Source organism: Musa acuminata, chromosome BXJ2-5 (assembly GCF_036884655.1).
Source record: "Musa acuminata AAA Group cultivar baxijiao chromosome BXJ2-5, Cavendish_Baxijiao_AAA, whole genome shotgun sequence".
In the NCBI taxonomy this organism is placed as follows: Eukaryota; Viridiplantae; Streptophyta; class Magnoliopsida; order Zingiberales; family Musaceae; genus Musa; species Musa acuminata.
In genome coordinates this window covers 42887877-42902449 of record NC_088342.1, presented here as the reverse complement: position 1 = coordinate 42902449, position 14573 = coordinate 42887877, and the positions used below count along the sequence as shown (strand labels likewise).

The following is a 14573-nucleotide window of genomic DNA, read 5'->3' as shown; positions in this document are numbered from 1 at the left end:
GAGATGCTGATAGCTTTAAAGCATGTTCTCAACTCGGATTTCAGACGAGGGTTGTTCCCATTGATCGACACACTTTTAGATGAAAGGTATGGCCACTTTATAGTAATCTTGGAGTTTTCTTTTTTTATATTTTCTTGCATCTGAAACTGTGATTTAAAAAGCGTTAGGCGTCAAAAGGCGCCAAGGTCCAAAAACGCCCGAGGTGCTAGGCGCTCGCCCGAGCGAAACGAGACGCTAAAATATAAAAATATATAATATAATTAATATAATTATTTAAATAAAAAAATATGCTATTAAATTAAGAAAATCGAGTACAAAATCACAATGTCATATTAATAAAAAGTCTAAAAAATCAAAACAATAAAATTTTACATCAAATCTATTGAGTTGCTCTGTACACTTGTCATTTATTCTGAAACCTAACAATAATTTTAAATAAATAAAAATTAATAGTATTAAAATTAAAATAATATATTATTACTCTAATAAATAAAAAAAATACTATTATTAGTATACAATTAGCAGTATATTGTTAATATACTGTTAACAGTACAGTGAGAAGAGTGTGAGAAGATTGAGGCTGCTGAGGGAAACAGCGGTAGCGGGAGCTACGGCAACGGCAACAACAACGATGAGCGACGATTATGGCAGCGGCGAGAAGTCGACGAGCAACGATTGTGGCAGCGGCGAGTAGCGACAGTGGCAGCGGTAGTAGAGAGCAGCGACAACGGAGAAGAAATCTCGACGGCAAAATCGCGAGTGTTAGGGTTGGGGAGGTCGGGGAAATCGTGAGAGGGAGCATATTGGTGATTTAGTTGGTTCGATTGAACCAACTAAAGCACCGGAGATCGAACCAGACGTAAAACACTAGTTCGGTCGCCTGGTTTAACCCGGGCGCTTGCCCGAAGCGCCCGACGCTTGGGCTCGGGTGAGTGCCTAGGCGGCGCCTCGTTGAAGCGAGGTGCTTGGACATGAAGCGAGGCGCTCGGGCTAGGCGAGGTGGTGCCTTGTTGAAGCGAGGCGCTTGGACATGAAGCGAGGCGCTCGGGCCTCGCCTCGCCTTGCCCGAGCGCCTATTGAAATCACTGATCTGAAATGTCCATAGGTTTAGCTTTGTTTAACCTCATAATATGACAAGGGATATAGACATATCTATTTGGTGCACATTTGTGCTCTAACTTGTTTTGTGGCTAAGTTTCTGTTCTTTATATGGTCAGTTCTTAATTACCACCTGGGATACTTTTCAATAGAATACTCTTTTTTTAAATCTTTTTTTTCCGTCTCTCGACCTGTAAAGACCATAGATCACTGTCATCCATACTAAACTTCATGCAGCATTATGGAAAGACCATCTTTGGTAATAATAGATGGTTTTGAAAATATCTGTGTTACATTTTCTGCTTTGCCTTCCGATAACCTTTTTTTTCCTCCTCTTAGAATTTAAAATCACTTAATATGTCAACTTCCTTCATTTTACTCTACCAAGGTTTAAGGGAGCTTTACAGGGATATTTAAAATCACTTAATATGTCAACTTCCTTAATATGTCAACTTTCTTCCTTCTTAACATTACAGAGCGTGTACTTTAGTGTTTCCTAACAAACAAAGTTACTCTACCAAGATTCCAAAAGGACGATATTAAAATAATATCATTGACCTTCCTACCTTTCGTTTTTTTTGCCCATTTGCTTATCATCTATTTTTCTGAGGTAAATATGTTTTCAGGTTATGTTTTTGACGATGCACGCTCTGTAATGTTAAGAAGGAAGTAGCAAATCAGATGACAATATCTCACCAATTCCTTATTGCCTGTGAATCCTCTCATTATTTTCAAAGCCCCATAATGATTATAAAGAAATCCAACAACAAAGATTGCTCTTTCTAAAGTTTTCTTGATTTCAGGGATCTTTCCAATATCTTCCAACATTAAATCAATACAATGTGCTGCACATGGAGTCCAATATAAATGTTTTCTTTTTGTTTTAAGTAATTGACCAGCGACAAAGAATAACAAAAATGATAAGACTTAGGAGTTTAATATATCTTCCATTTAATTGAAGACAAAGTAATTACAAAAATTAAAAAATTCAAAAGATGAATCTTACTAGCTAATACATAGTTGCTTTCATTGTCGGTTATAACTTGGATGGTATTTTATTTACCGATTTCTTTCACGAACTTGTCAAGTAAATCATATATCTTTTTTTCAAATTTCACAAAAGATGGTGTATCTATTGACTTCACAAACATGGCTCCTAAAGAACAGTTAATCATAAAATTAATTATACTTCTGTGTCTCTTATCGGTCCAAGCATCTGACATAATAGAATAATCATGTTTTACCTATGATTCTTTGTGGCTCTTTAGTAAGTCATTTGTATAATCCAACTCTTTTTTCAATAATGGAACTCGTATCTTATAATAACTTGAAGGTTTTAATCCCGCACTATATCTTCCAATAGCTTTAATCGTCACTTTAAAATTGTGTAAATGAGTTGTACTAAGGGGAAGGCCAGCTTGATAGAAGAAGCGAGTAATATGTTGAATTGTTCTCCTTATTTCTTTATCACAAGCATTACTTATATTTGTTTGTCTTAATTTTGAGCCTCCTGTTTGCCCTTGTTGCTTCTGTGATCCTTGATACATATATTGGTCTATAAGTCCCTTTTTACCCTTCTTAGTAACCATAGCTTCTTTTACTTTTCTGTCGTGTACTTTTTTCTCACTTGGGTTGACACTCTCAGAATAATCTTCTTCTTCATCATCCCTGATATGTTCAACATTATCCTATGGTAAAATCCCATAAGATTCATTATTTTACATCTTTTTTTTATGCATACAAGCTAGTAGCTCTTCTTTTACCTCAGGTAGATACTTCTTGCAAGCTGCTGCATTCTTGAAATTTCCTACTAGATGTTGCTTTGCACGAAAATACCACCTCTAGTAGTCTTTTATCACAAAAGATGCAAGTAACTGCATTATGATCTTTAGGATCCTTTAGATAATTATATTTCCATATGGGATCCTTTAGATAATTATATTTCCATGCATTTCCTTTTTTGAATTTATTGAAGAATCTATTAAATTGCTTTGTACACTTGTCATTTATCCTGAAACTCTAATAATATTTTAAATAAACAAAGATTAACAGTGTTAAAATCTAAATAGTATATTATTAATATAATAAATAGAGATCATTTTGACAGTAATTAATAATCTACTGTTAACAGTAGTAGGGAATAGTAGAGATTGATAGTGAGAAGTCGCTGTGAGAAGTTGCGGTGAGAAGCTGAGTCGCGGACAGTAGGAGGCAGCGAGTCGCAGACAGATAGTAGGAGGCAACAGAGTCGCGAACAACAGGAGGCAGTAGACAACAACGAAAGCTGTAGAGTTGCGGACAGCAGGTGGCAGCGGATAGCAACAACGACAGCGGAGTTGTGTCGCGGACAACATCAGACAGTGGATAGCAGCAACGACATACAATGAACAACAACGGAAGCTGAGGAGACTCGGTCGTCGACAGAGGAAGATTCTGAGGCAGCGGGAACCGTCGGTAGTGGAGGCAGAGAGAGAAATCGTCGGTGTCGAACGTAGAGGGAGAAATCTTCGACGGCGGAAACAGTGAGAGAAGCGTGCGTAGGGTTTGGAGTCGGGGTCGCGTACCGATATAATTGTGTGTGTTAGTTGGTTCGATCGAACCAATTAATGCAAATTTAATCGAACCGGACTTGGTTCAGTTGCCTTATATCACTCGGGTGTTTGCCTGAAGCACCCGACGCCTAGGCTCGTGCGAGCACCCGGGCGACGTGCCTCTTTGAAGCACGCCTCCTAGCCCTTAAACGAGGCGCTTGGGCCTCTCCTCGCCAGAGCACTTAGGCGAGCACCTGAGCGCCTTTTTAAATCATTGGTTCAATGTCTGGGAGATTGCAATTAAGAATATCCATTTATATGTTTTTATGCCAATTGATTATGTGCCCTTGCAAATAGTGATAAAGATGACACCTATTAACAAGATAGCTTTTTTGTCATGATTTTGCAAATTGGGATCAGGCCAAGGTGTAGCTAGGGTCTGTTCGACTATATGCTAGCGTTCTTGGTTATTGAAAGGCTTAAGTATGGAGTATGATTAGATCAGGATTGCTTGGCTACAGTCTTTGAAGTCATCATTCCAGCATAATACATCACAAAAGAGGGCAATCTTTATCATGAGTCATGTCCATGCGGCAGCCCCTCAAACCAAAGAAGACTGTTACATGGCTTTGGAGAAGGAAAGAAGGCATATTCAGCTTTGTGCTAGAGTAAACAACTCAACCAAGTTGGTATAATGGTGGAAAACTCTTTGTGAAGACTATCCTAGTCAAGTGAAAAAGGAGAGGGTTAAATAGGCCTCATCACTAACTTCTAGTAGTAACAGTATAAACTCCCTCTTTTTATCTGTTATTTATGGAGGTTTTCATTATTATTTTTGGATTTCATTGGTCAAATGAGTCCAAGTTCGAGTCTAGTTAGTGTTCTAGGGTCTCAGTATGAGTATAATATAGGTTAGGTAAGTTAATTTGTTTCTAGAATCTATATCCTGAGAGTGCTGGGTTTCTCTTCTTATTTGATTTTAATGGGGTGATGAGATTAGCTTTTACTTGCATAACTCCTGTATGTGGAAGGACTATATGCCTAAGGGTTCATGTAGATGATTATTTTTGTTATAATAATATTTTTTTATATTAGCTTTGCAAGACTAATCATGTGGATGACTACCTTTGTCATAATAAGGTTATTTTATATTATAATAAAAGTAGTCATGCGGATGGCTACTTTATGTTTTGGTCTGCTAGTTGATTAGCTTTGCAAAATCTCTCTTCTTTGAGCTAGAGAAGTGTGCACTAGAGGTGACACCATTACAGCTAATTTCTCACATTCAACTTGTCAAATATGTTGCTTGTGAATTATAAAGAACAAGTGAATGACTACTGAACAAGCTTCATTGGGCACAAGAACTTGAACAATGACCAACAAATGTCTAATACCAATTGCACATTTGGGCATGGAATTTGGAGTTGTGTTGTAGAACTGTCTTTACCTCTCTCCCCTATGTTTGTAATGTAAAGGTGTACATCTATTTTTTTTTTGCTACGTGTTCTTCTTGATGAGTAAGATATGCTGTTGGTGCTGTTCTAGTAAAAAAACTTATCTTTTAGATTGTATTGTGTGCATTATGATGTTTGTCATATGCCATTCATTGTTGAGACTTTATGTTTCCTGCATTGTATTTTATGCAAATAATTCTGACTGTATTCTGTGCTTCATTCTTCAACAGAGTTTTAATTGGGACAGGTCGAGTTTGTATTGAGACGTTAAGACCATTAGCTTATAGCCTTCTTGCCGAGATGGTACACTATGTTCGATCAGAGCTTTCTCTCGCTCAGGTTTCATTATCTATTATCCTTTTCACTACAAAATTTTTGAAGTTATTCTGAAGAATGATAATGTAGGTCACAATCTTGTTTTTTTAAATAACTTATACAGAACATTCATTTTGTATGACAAGCTTATTCAGGCCTAGCTGTTTCACAAACCATTTACACAAGAAGAAATTTTATCATGTTGACTCCTGAGTAGCTTGTAGTAGGCTGAGAAGAATTAGAGAATGAGAAAGAATGTAAGATTGAAGCGAAGACATATTAAACCCTAGGACTTCGGCACAAGAGGAAATTTCATGATAATTTTCTTTTCCTTCGGGACAAAATTTCAATATGAAGGGAGCTTTAGAAACCTTCGAGGTCAAATGCATGTTAATGAATAATTGTTAGGTTTTTTTTGTTCTAACTTATGTAGTTTAACTATTTTCCTTAATTATCTGAACCTAATAAATCTAACCATCCCAAACTACTAAAGTCGGAGTGTCTATTTTATGTCTATTTTAATTATTTGAATTCATGATTGATGATCATCTCAAAATTAGAATCTAATAGTGCAAAAGTTGGTAAAAGGCAGTGTTATCAAAAGGTGCTCAGTTAAGGCGAGGCCCGAGTGCCTCACAAAACCTTGGGTTGAGGCATTTCAATGAAGCACTGCTCGGGCGCTCTCTTGAGCCCAAGCACCTCGGGCGAGTGCCTGAGCCAAATTGGGTTGGGGTTCGAGCATGGTTCGATTGAACAAGCTAGTTGGTTCAATCGAACCAACCAATGTACCCTACCACCCCCCCTCAGCGCTCGACCCAGTGAGAGAAACCCTCGGTGAAAGAGAAACCCTATGTTCGCCATCGCTGCCTTTGTCCGTAGCTTTGTCAGCAACTTCGTCCATTGTTGCCACCTTCGTCCGTAGTTTCATTTGCCGCCACCTTCGTCCGTAGTTTCATTTGCCGCCACCTTCGCCTGCAGCTTCGTCCGTTGTTGTCGAATTCGTCCGTGCTATTCGTTGTTGTAGCTTCGTCCGTTGCCCTATCCTTCTTCCTTAGCCGTCAGTTACTTATCCTCAAAATCCATTCTTTCTCATTTCGATTAACTTGTTGCACTATATTGAGATGTTGCACTGTTACTCACTCACTTTGTTAGGAGTTAGAACTGTTTAGCACCATATTGAAAACATTGTTTAGTATAGGTCTCTATCAGTAGAACCTTCTTTAGCAAATCATTTTTATTTAATGTGTCATTTTTATTTTTATCATCATATTTATCAATTGTAGTATATATATTTTTAAATTTTAATATTCTAGGGTGCCTTGCTTCGTTCGAGCAAGCACCTAGGCGAGCACCTAGCGCCTCTGGCGTTTTGTGACCTTGGTGTCTTTTGGTGCCTAGCGCTTTTAAATGCACTACTACAAGGTGAGTTGCAAATTGATGATTTGGTAGATTACTTAATGCTTTGGTCGGGTGATCGAGTCTTGGTCCTAAGTGGACCAGGTACACACTTGATAACATAAGCTGGAAGTTCTTAGAATAAGTTCTTCCTTGCTTGCAAATTGTTCAGTGTGACTGATTTCTCGATGCTTGCTATTAAACCTTCTCTGACTTGGTTCTGACCTCTTTGTGCTCCTTTGCCACATATTGGAGAGTTTGGCAGGTTCTATCAAATAACCTGACCCTGGAACTTGAACTGATAGCTCAAGTTAGCGAACATGGATATGGAGGGGATTATGGGTCAAAGTGGCAGGCACTGATGGGGTTGGTGGCAGCAGGAATGAGTTAGGGGAGAAGGCTTGGAATGTAAATTAAGATTGTAATAGAACATTTATGTATACGCCCGCACATGTCTAGTTGTGCAATAGAAGTGGTATTGGAAGTGTCTCTTATGTGGTGGAAATAGAGAATGGGTATAGTAGAATTCAGCTTCCTATTTAGTTGTATATTTCTTGATTTTAAGATAAAGACTTGTTGGCATTGTTTCTTTGATTTGTGACTCATTTTTCAAATTATGATGTTCATGACCATCCTATAAGAGCTAAGGCATGTTGAATGATAATTCTGTAATTGTAGTGTATGTGCACTTTGCATGAGAAGTGTCTCTGCTGTTGTCCCTAGTTCCTTTTGTGGGCCACACAGGCTCTTCGAGAACTGTGTGAAACAGATTTTTTCTTCTCAGATAGATTATCTTATTTCAATCTTTTTGAACAGAAAATTAGGATAATGATAATTTTTAATAAGTGGATTTCAAACTAGTGGCATCGAAGCGGTTTTCACTAATCAATCACCCTTCCCTTATTGTTGGTTTTTGCCTTTTATTTTCTAATGAATATTTGATAGTCATGGCATAAATTTGAGGTCATAACCACTATCTATTGTACATTCTGGAACTTAGATTATTGAGGATCAATTTTGAAAGCCTTCTTTACTTCTTCAATTTGTGTGACTATGTCACTTTATAGCATTCTGCTACTTGATATTTGCATTTCTTTTTTATTATACTAACGGAGCTTATTATGTGCAGTTGTCGCGGATTATATATCTATTCTCAAGAAACATGCATGACTCATCTTTAACCCTCGTCATTCACACAACCTGTGCCCGTCTGATGCTGAATCTGGTTGAAGATTTACTTTGCCTTTAAGGAATTCGGATAAACTTAAGTGCTGATATGATTTCCAATTTGTTCACATATTACTTAACATACAATTTAGTTTGCAACATGTTTATCAATGTTTAATACTGTACCATCATTTCTTTTTTGTCATTATACTTGCATATGTTTGTCATCATATTGTGATTGTCTGCTTTGGGTTCTCAGGTGGAGCCAATATATGACAAAGGTGTTGACCTTCAAAGCATGGATGAAGCACGAGTTCTACTGGTACCAATTGTCATGTTCTTGATTTGGATTATCTTGTTAATGAGAAACAAAATTATTCAACTTTTTCCCTTGGATTGAGTTTAATTGGTACAAAATTACTTTTCTTATTGTTTTCTCATATTTAGGGCCGCATCCTGGACACTTTTGTGGGAAAATTTGGGACCTTCAAACGCATTGTACCTCAGGTACTTATGGATCTTTGTTGATTCTCTTTTATATGGATTATTTCTGGATGTCTATTTATATTTTTTGGTGACTCCAGAACCTAATTTTCCTTAACATTTTCCTTTGTGTTGGAACCTTCATCCATTTATCTTGTATAGTGATATCTTAATTATTAATGTTGGCTATAGTTTTGTTTTTTTTCTGTTGAAGGCGTTGTAACTTTTTCTTGGAGCATACAACCAATTTAAGAGTTATTTAGTTAAAAATGGAAGCTAGTGACATCTATAGAAACCCAATGTGCTTGTTCTATATTTCTGGCTTCATTTTTAGTCTGTCGAAATGTCTGGAATCATGTGAAGTTTTAGCTACCTGATCAATAACTATCAAGATGCTATTGAAATTGTATTTTGATCAATAAATATTCCACGTTAGTTGTGAAATACACCTCAGACAGGTTGTCTTCATGATGTAGTTGGTCTTATCTCATTATCCATTGTTTGCTTTGGTGCTTATGTGTCTTAAATCTGTATGGTACTGGTACATTGATATGCTGGATGGACATCCCAGCCAACCATGTTGCCTTTTATATCGAGGTGTTAGTCTCAGAATTTGCTTAATTAACTTTTCCTTTGTCCTGGTATAGATCTGGTTTGGTGCCCTGGTTGAATGTGATTTAGCATATAAATTACACATTCATTTCCATTACTCTGTGTTTAATGTGGATAGTGGATTGCTTACTTTATTTTCATATAGATTACCTGTACTGATGTAGTTGTCTTGGTTAGGAATCTCTTGCTTCTGTGACAATTCTTTTTTCTGCTTCCACAGCTCCTGGAAGAAGGTGAGGAAGGAAAAGAATATTCCACCTTGAGGTCGAAGCTTGAAGTTCCTATCCAGGTTATGTAGTAACTTTTTACTGAGATTTATTGGTGCATTTAAAGGAAAATTTTATATTGTCTACAAATATCCAATTTATATTGGTCTTGTTGTGGAATCAGTTAATTTTCATTTTAAGCAGTCTTAGAAGAAACCATCGTGTTGGTATAGCAGCTTTACTTTTATTTTGCTTCAAACGATTTCACAATATTACAAAAGATCTGCATTTTGTAGTTGCCTTATCACAGTATCACTTAGAGGGTTCTTTTTTTAATTTTAAATCTTTTACATATGACTGGAAAGATTTAATGTCAAGTAAGCTAAGCTTAAATAGCCTGATTAATGATTCTCATCTTTGTGGCTTCTCTAGTTTTATATGTGTATCCTTTTCTGACATGCTGTACATTTCTTTGTTGACTTTCAAAATTTGGTTTTTACTTGGCTTCTAACTTTTTTATAAGCTTTAACAAAATATATCTATGCTATGGGATTTCTCATAATTTTTGGTATCTAATCTGCAGGCGGTTCTCAACTTTCAGGCTCCAATGGAATACGCCAAGGAAGTCAGTGATTACAAAAATCTAATTAAAACTTTAGTGATGGGTACTACGGCCATATATTTGAAACCCTGGAATTTTCAAACTCAATTAAACATATCACTGTCTAGTACTCTTGTCCTTTCTCTTTTATTTAAAGAATCTGTTTCCTCTATTTAGTCCTAAATTTGATGTCTCATTGAAAGAGAACTTGAATATCGTAATCTTGACTTTGGTCGGTCATTTTCTAATCACTAATATATTCTGCTTCATGGGGGCTTTGTTTGTTTGTGTTTGTAGGAAGTGATATATTCTAGAAGTTTTTGTGCATTTCCACCTCTGTTGTCTCTGTATTTGCACGTATGCCTTCTATTATTAAGGTGTATAGCTGAAATACCCGTATAAAATTTTACTATACCCTTGATTAGCAGGAAAATAATGCTGTACCTTAGACGTTGGTCTTTGTCAGGGACCTTAGAACTTGGAAACCAGTTATGGGAAGCTATTTGTTTATGCAAATTAAGACCGTTGAGGGGATTGGGCTTAATTTGCCTCAGACCGTTTGATTCTTGCTTGATGGTTGAACTTGTATGGGCTGGATCTTTTTCTAGGGTCTTATGCTTTGTTTAGGCCAGGTCAAGTTTATCCTTGACTTTGGGTTTATACGGGCCTTTATGTTTTGATGGGAATGCTTATGTGAAGATGATTCCTGTAGGGGTTTATATACAAATATTTATTTTCTGGTGGTATATATGCATTGTCGAAACAATCAAAGTGATAAGATTACAACAAAAGAAAAGATGAAAGAAAAATAAGATCAGGTCAGAGGCAGGATTTTCATTTTCTTATTTCCTTCTTTCTGTTGAAAAAGATCTTGCACTAATCACATCATCAGTTTCTTGTAATGCTAATAATGGACCAACATGAAGCCAGCAAATGTATGAGTCAGCTAGTTTCTGGTTCAACAGCCAGGTGAAGTCATCGGTTTAAATAACTTTTTTGACAAGAACAAAATAGGATATATTTTAATAATGGTATATATGATCTAAAACATTTACTATTCTGAGTATAGGAAGCTCAAAGAAATTTTTTGGCTTGTGATATAACGTCTAAAGTAGTAAAACAGTATACCAGTTATTTAATTACAACTAAAGAAGCTTGCATTATAATGGTATCAAGTGGTTATTCTTATACAAATTCCTAGCATTGTTGGGGGTGAGAGAGATCATCTATCGATGAATATTGAAGTGACAAGGTTGTGTCTGATGCCCTACGTGTGTGAATTTTTCTAGTCGGTGAGGTTGGTGTTGTTTCTGTGTCAGACGGCTGAAAGGAAGGGACGGGAGTCTTGTTGGTGGCTGAATATGTGAGCAGAGGTGGGAACTTTATTACTTAGAGCATCGTTATAGGTATAATGAATATCAAACTGAATGGTTGTCTCTTTGGAAGAATCCTATGAGATAATGCAACATGGATACCAATTAACTGGGAGAGGAGGAAGCCTGGTCAGTCTTTAGTGTTGGTACCTTGCAATATTGATGGCAGGAACCACCAATGGGAAGTGTCACGGATGAGAGGAACCATTTAAGTGGAAGAATGTGACTTAGAGGAATTGAATAGGTATTTGTCTGGTTTATGTATTTGGCAAACTGAATGGTCGTCTCTTTGGAAGAATCCTATGAGATAAGGCAACGTGGATACCAATTAACTGGGAAGCCTGGTCGGTCTTTACTGTTGGTACCTTGCAATATTGATGTTAGGAACCACCAATGGGGAGTGTCATGGATGAGAGGAACCATTTAAGTGGAAGAATGTGGCCTAGAGGAATTGAATAGGAATTTGTCTGGATATGTATTTGGCAACTCTTCTTTCCTTATTGATTATTTCTTCATTATTAAAAAATGACCTAAGTTTTTATTTTAATTGGGTATGTAGTGTACAACAGTAAGGGTGATTTATGCTTTCAGCAAGGAACTCATTACTTGAGTAGTTTGTGGAAACAGGTTCGAGTCTTATTGTATGATAACAAAGGCTGTTTCTCATGGGTTTATCTTTATCTGGTCAATGCTTTCTTTCTTAGGATTGAATTATTTGGCTTTATCTTTTTGCAAACTTCAAATAAATAAGGTAAGAACTAGGGTAATTTTGGTATAGGTGGTCTGACATCAAATTTGTGATATTACTTCTGTTCTATGTATGATGTTTTTTGGATTACAATGTTGGGCAGTTTGGAGGAATTATTTCGTTTAAATGTAAGGTGAATAAATGTGAAATATAATTGTTAATAATTGTATTAAATGATATTTCCAACCAAGAATAAATGAGATGCCAGCATATAGATAATCTTGTGGCATGATGACAATTCTGATATATATATGCATGTGTGTGTGTCTGAGCTTTATGGATGTCCAGTTGGAAAACAATATAATTATACTATATCAATATGAGGATGTTGAGATATACATAAGAGGTTATTAGAAAAGACAGAATATGCATTAGTAATGGTATATTAATTGGGAGTGATATGAGTGAAACCATCTAAACTGGGTTAGAAATGTCTAGTAGAGAGATATAAATGCACTGATTAGGCGAGGTGTATTGATTCATATCTGTGGTGAAGTACAGATAGAGGAATAATTAAGAAGTCTTGATTAGAAATAACACAATGGCATTTGATGGCTTTTAGTTTGACTAGGCATTTTACCATCATTAGAGTTCAATGTCAAGAAAGATTCATGATTCATGTGGCATACTTATGTAGTTATGGTTTACAACATGATTATTGAATGAGTGGAACATTTATATCCTGTCCGAAACTATGATATATTTAACTTGACTCTAGATGATTTAATGCATTAGTACTGATATTGGCTAATAAATGTCGCAGGAATGAAGACTATAATTTGGAGCATTACTAATGCTCATATGGCACGCCCACAGGTTTAGATCTATTTATTAGGACTGCCCAGTTGTGGTCTTAGATCTGTTTGTTAGGACTGCACAATTTAATATCATATTGCTTTCTTATCCGTTGTTTTTCTTCAGGTCTCAACATCATCACATGGCACACATCAACAAACGCAGGCCTCCCCATCATCCAATATGCCACTTCCCCAAATGTTCAAAGGGATGAGGGAAGATGAGGTACTCCATGTGAAGGTTTTCAATTTGTGTCTTTATGGTTCGAGTTCTTTTTATGATTATTTAGTGCTTTTATAGGTCCGTAAGGCAACAGGTGTTTTGAAGAGTGGTGTTCACTGCTTGGCGCTTTATAAAGAAAAGGATGAGGAAAGGGAAATGTTACAGCACTTTTCACAGATTCTAGCTATAATGGAGCCTCGAGACCTCATGGATATTTTCTCGTTGTGCATGCCGGAGCTTTTCGAATGCATGATAACTAACACTCAGTTGCTTCATATATTTTCAACACTTCTGCAAGCTCCTAAGGTCCTCCGACCCTTCATGGATGTCCTTATTCATTTTCTTGTTAACAACAAGCTTGATGCTCTGAAGCATCCAGATACCTCTGCAGCAAAGCTTGTTTTGCAACTTTTTCGGTTTTTATTTATGGCTGCTGCAAAGGCACCTGCTGACAGTGAACGCATACTTCAGCCTCACATACCTGTGATAATGGAAGTTTGCATGAAGAATGCTACTGAAGTCGAAAAGCCTCTTGGTTATATGCATCTTCTTCGTTATATGTTTCGATCAATGAATGGTGCAAAATTTGATACCCTTCTGCGGGATCTTATTCCATCTTTGCAACCTTGCTTAAATATGCTGCTATCTATGCTTGAAGGACCTTCTGGCGAGGACATGAGGGATCTTATCTTGGAGCTATGCTTAACCTTACCTGCACGTTTAAGTTCGTTGCTTCCACACATACCTCGCCTTATGAAACCTCTGGTTCTTGCTCTTAAAGGAACTGATGACCTTGTAAGCTTAGGTCTCCGGACCCTTGAGTTCTGGATTGATAGCCTGAATCCTGATTTCTTGGAGCCTAGTATGGCAAATGTCATATCGGAGGTTATTCTTGCTTTATGGTCTCACTTAAGGCCCCTTCCATATCCATGGGGTACAAAAGCTTTACAACTTCTTGGTAAGTTAGGTGGTCGAAATAGACGTTTTCTTAGAGAACCCCTTGCTCTTGAGTGCAAAGAGAATCCTGAACATGGGCTTCGTCTGATTCTTACATTTGAGCCTTCTACACCATTTTTGGTACCTTTGGATCGTTGCATATATCTTGCTGTGGCTGCGGTTATGCAAAATAATGGTGGAATGGAGGCTTTCTACCGGAAGCAGGCTTTAAAATTTCTTCGAGTATGCTTATCATCACTATTGAATTTGCGGGGAAATGTACAAGGAGAGGGAGTGTCTCCTGGTACCCTTGGAACATTGTTAGTGTCTTCGGTGGATCCTTCTAGGCGTCGTACAGAAACATCGGATATGAAGGTCTGCTTGAAGTATCCGGCATCCCCTATTTCTTCTGTTTATTGCTTGTTCCACATTCTTAAATCATTTATAGCATGTTGTTTCTTCTTATGCTGAAATTTATTGTTATGATTTGTCTTTAAAAGAATCTTTTTTTGTCACATCCAAAATCTGTGTTCCTTTTTTTTTTTCCCGTTATGGTGCATCTGTGTAAACTTATTTCATAAGGGCTACATGCACATATTTATAATAAGCTAAGTGATAAATCAGGCATAGGTGTGTG

General features: G+C 36.9%; 1 protein-coding gene across 1 annotated transcript in view; it reads left to right on the top strand.

Annotated features, from left to right (window-relative positions):
• Nucleotides 1-14573, top strand: part of LOC103985570 (uncharacterized) — a 39847-nt gene that overhangs the window by 1668 nt on the left and 23606 nt on the right. The window contains exons 4-13 of the mRNA XM_009403311.3: nucleotides 1-86; nucleotides 5314-5422; nucleotides 7923-8018; nucleotides 8220-8282; nucleotides 8408-8467; nucleotides 9276-9344; nucleotides 9845-9926; nucleotides 12747-12799; nucleotides 12905-13003; nucleotides 13079-14311. Coding sequence (XP_009401586.2) covers nucleotides 1-86; nucleotides 5314-5422; nucleotides 7923-8018; nucleotides 8220-8282; nucleotides 8408-8467; nucleotides 9276-9344; nucleotides 9845-9926; nucleotides 12747-12799; nucleotides 12905-13003; nucleotides 13079-14311 — 1950 coding nt within the window. The remainder of the gene's footprint in view (nucleotides 87-5313; nucleotides 5423-7922; nucleotides 8019-8219; nucleotides 8283-8407; nucleotides 8468-9275; nucleotides 9345-9844; nucleotides 9927-12746; nucleotides 12800-12904; nucleotides 13004-13078; nucleotides 14312-14573) is intronic.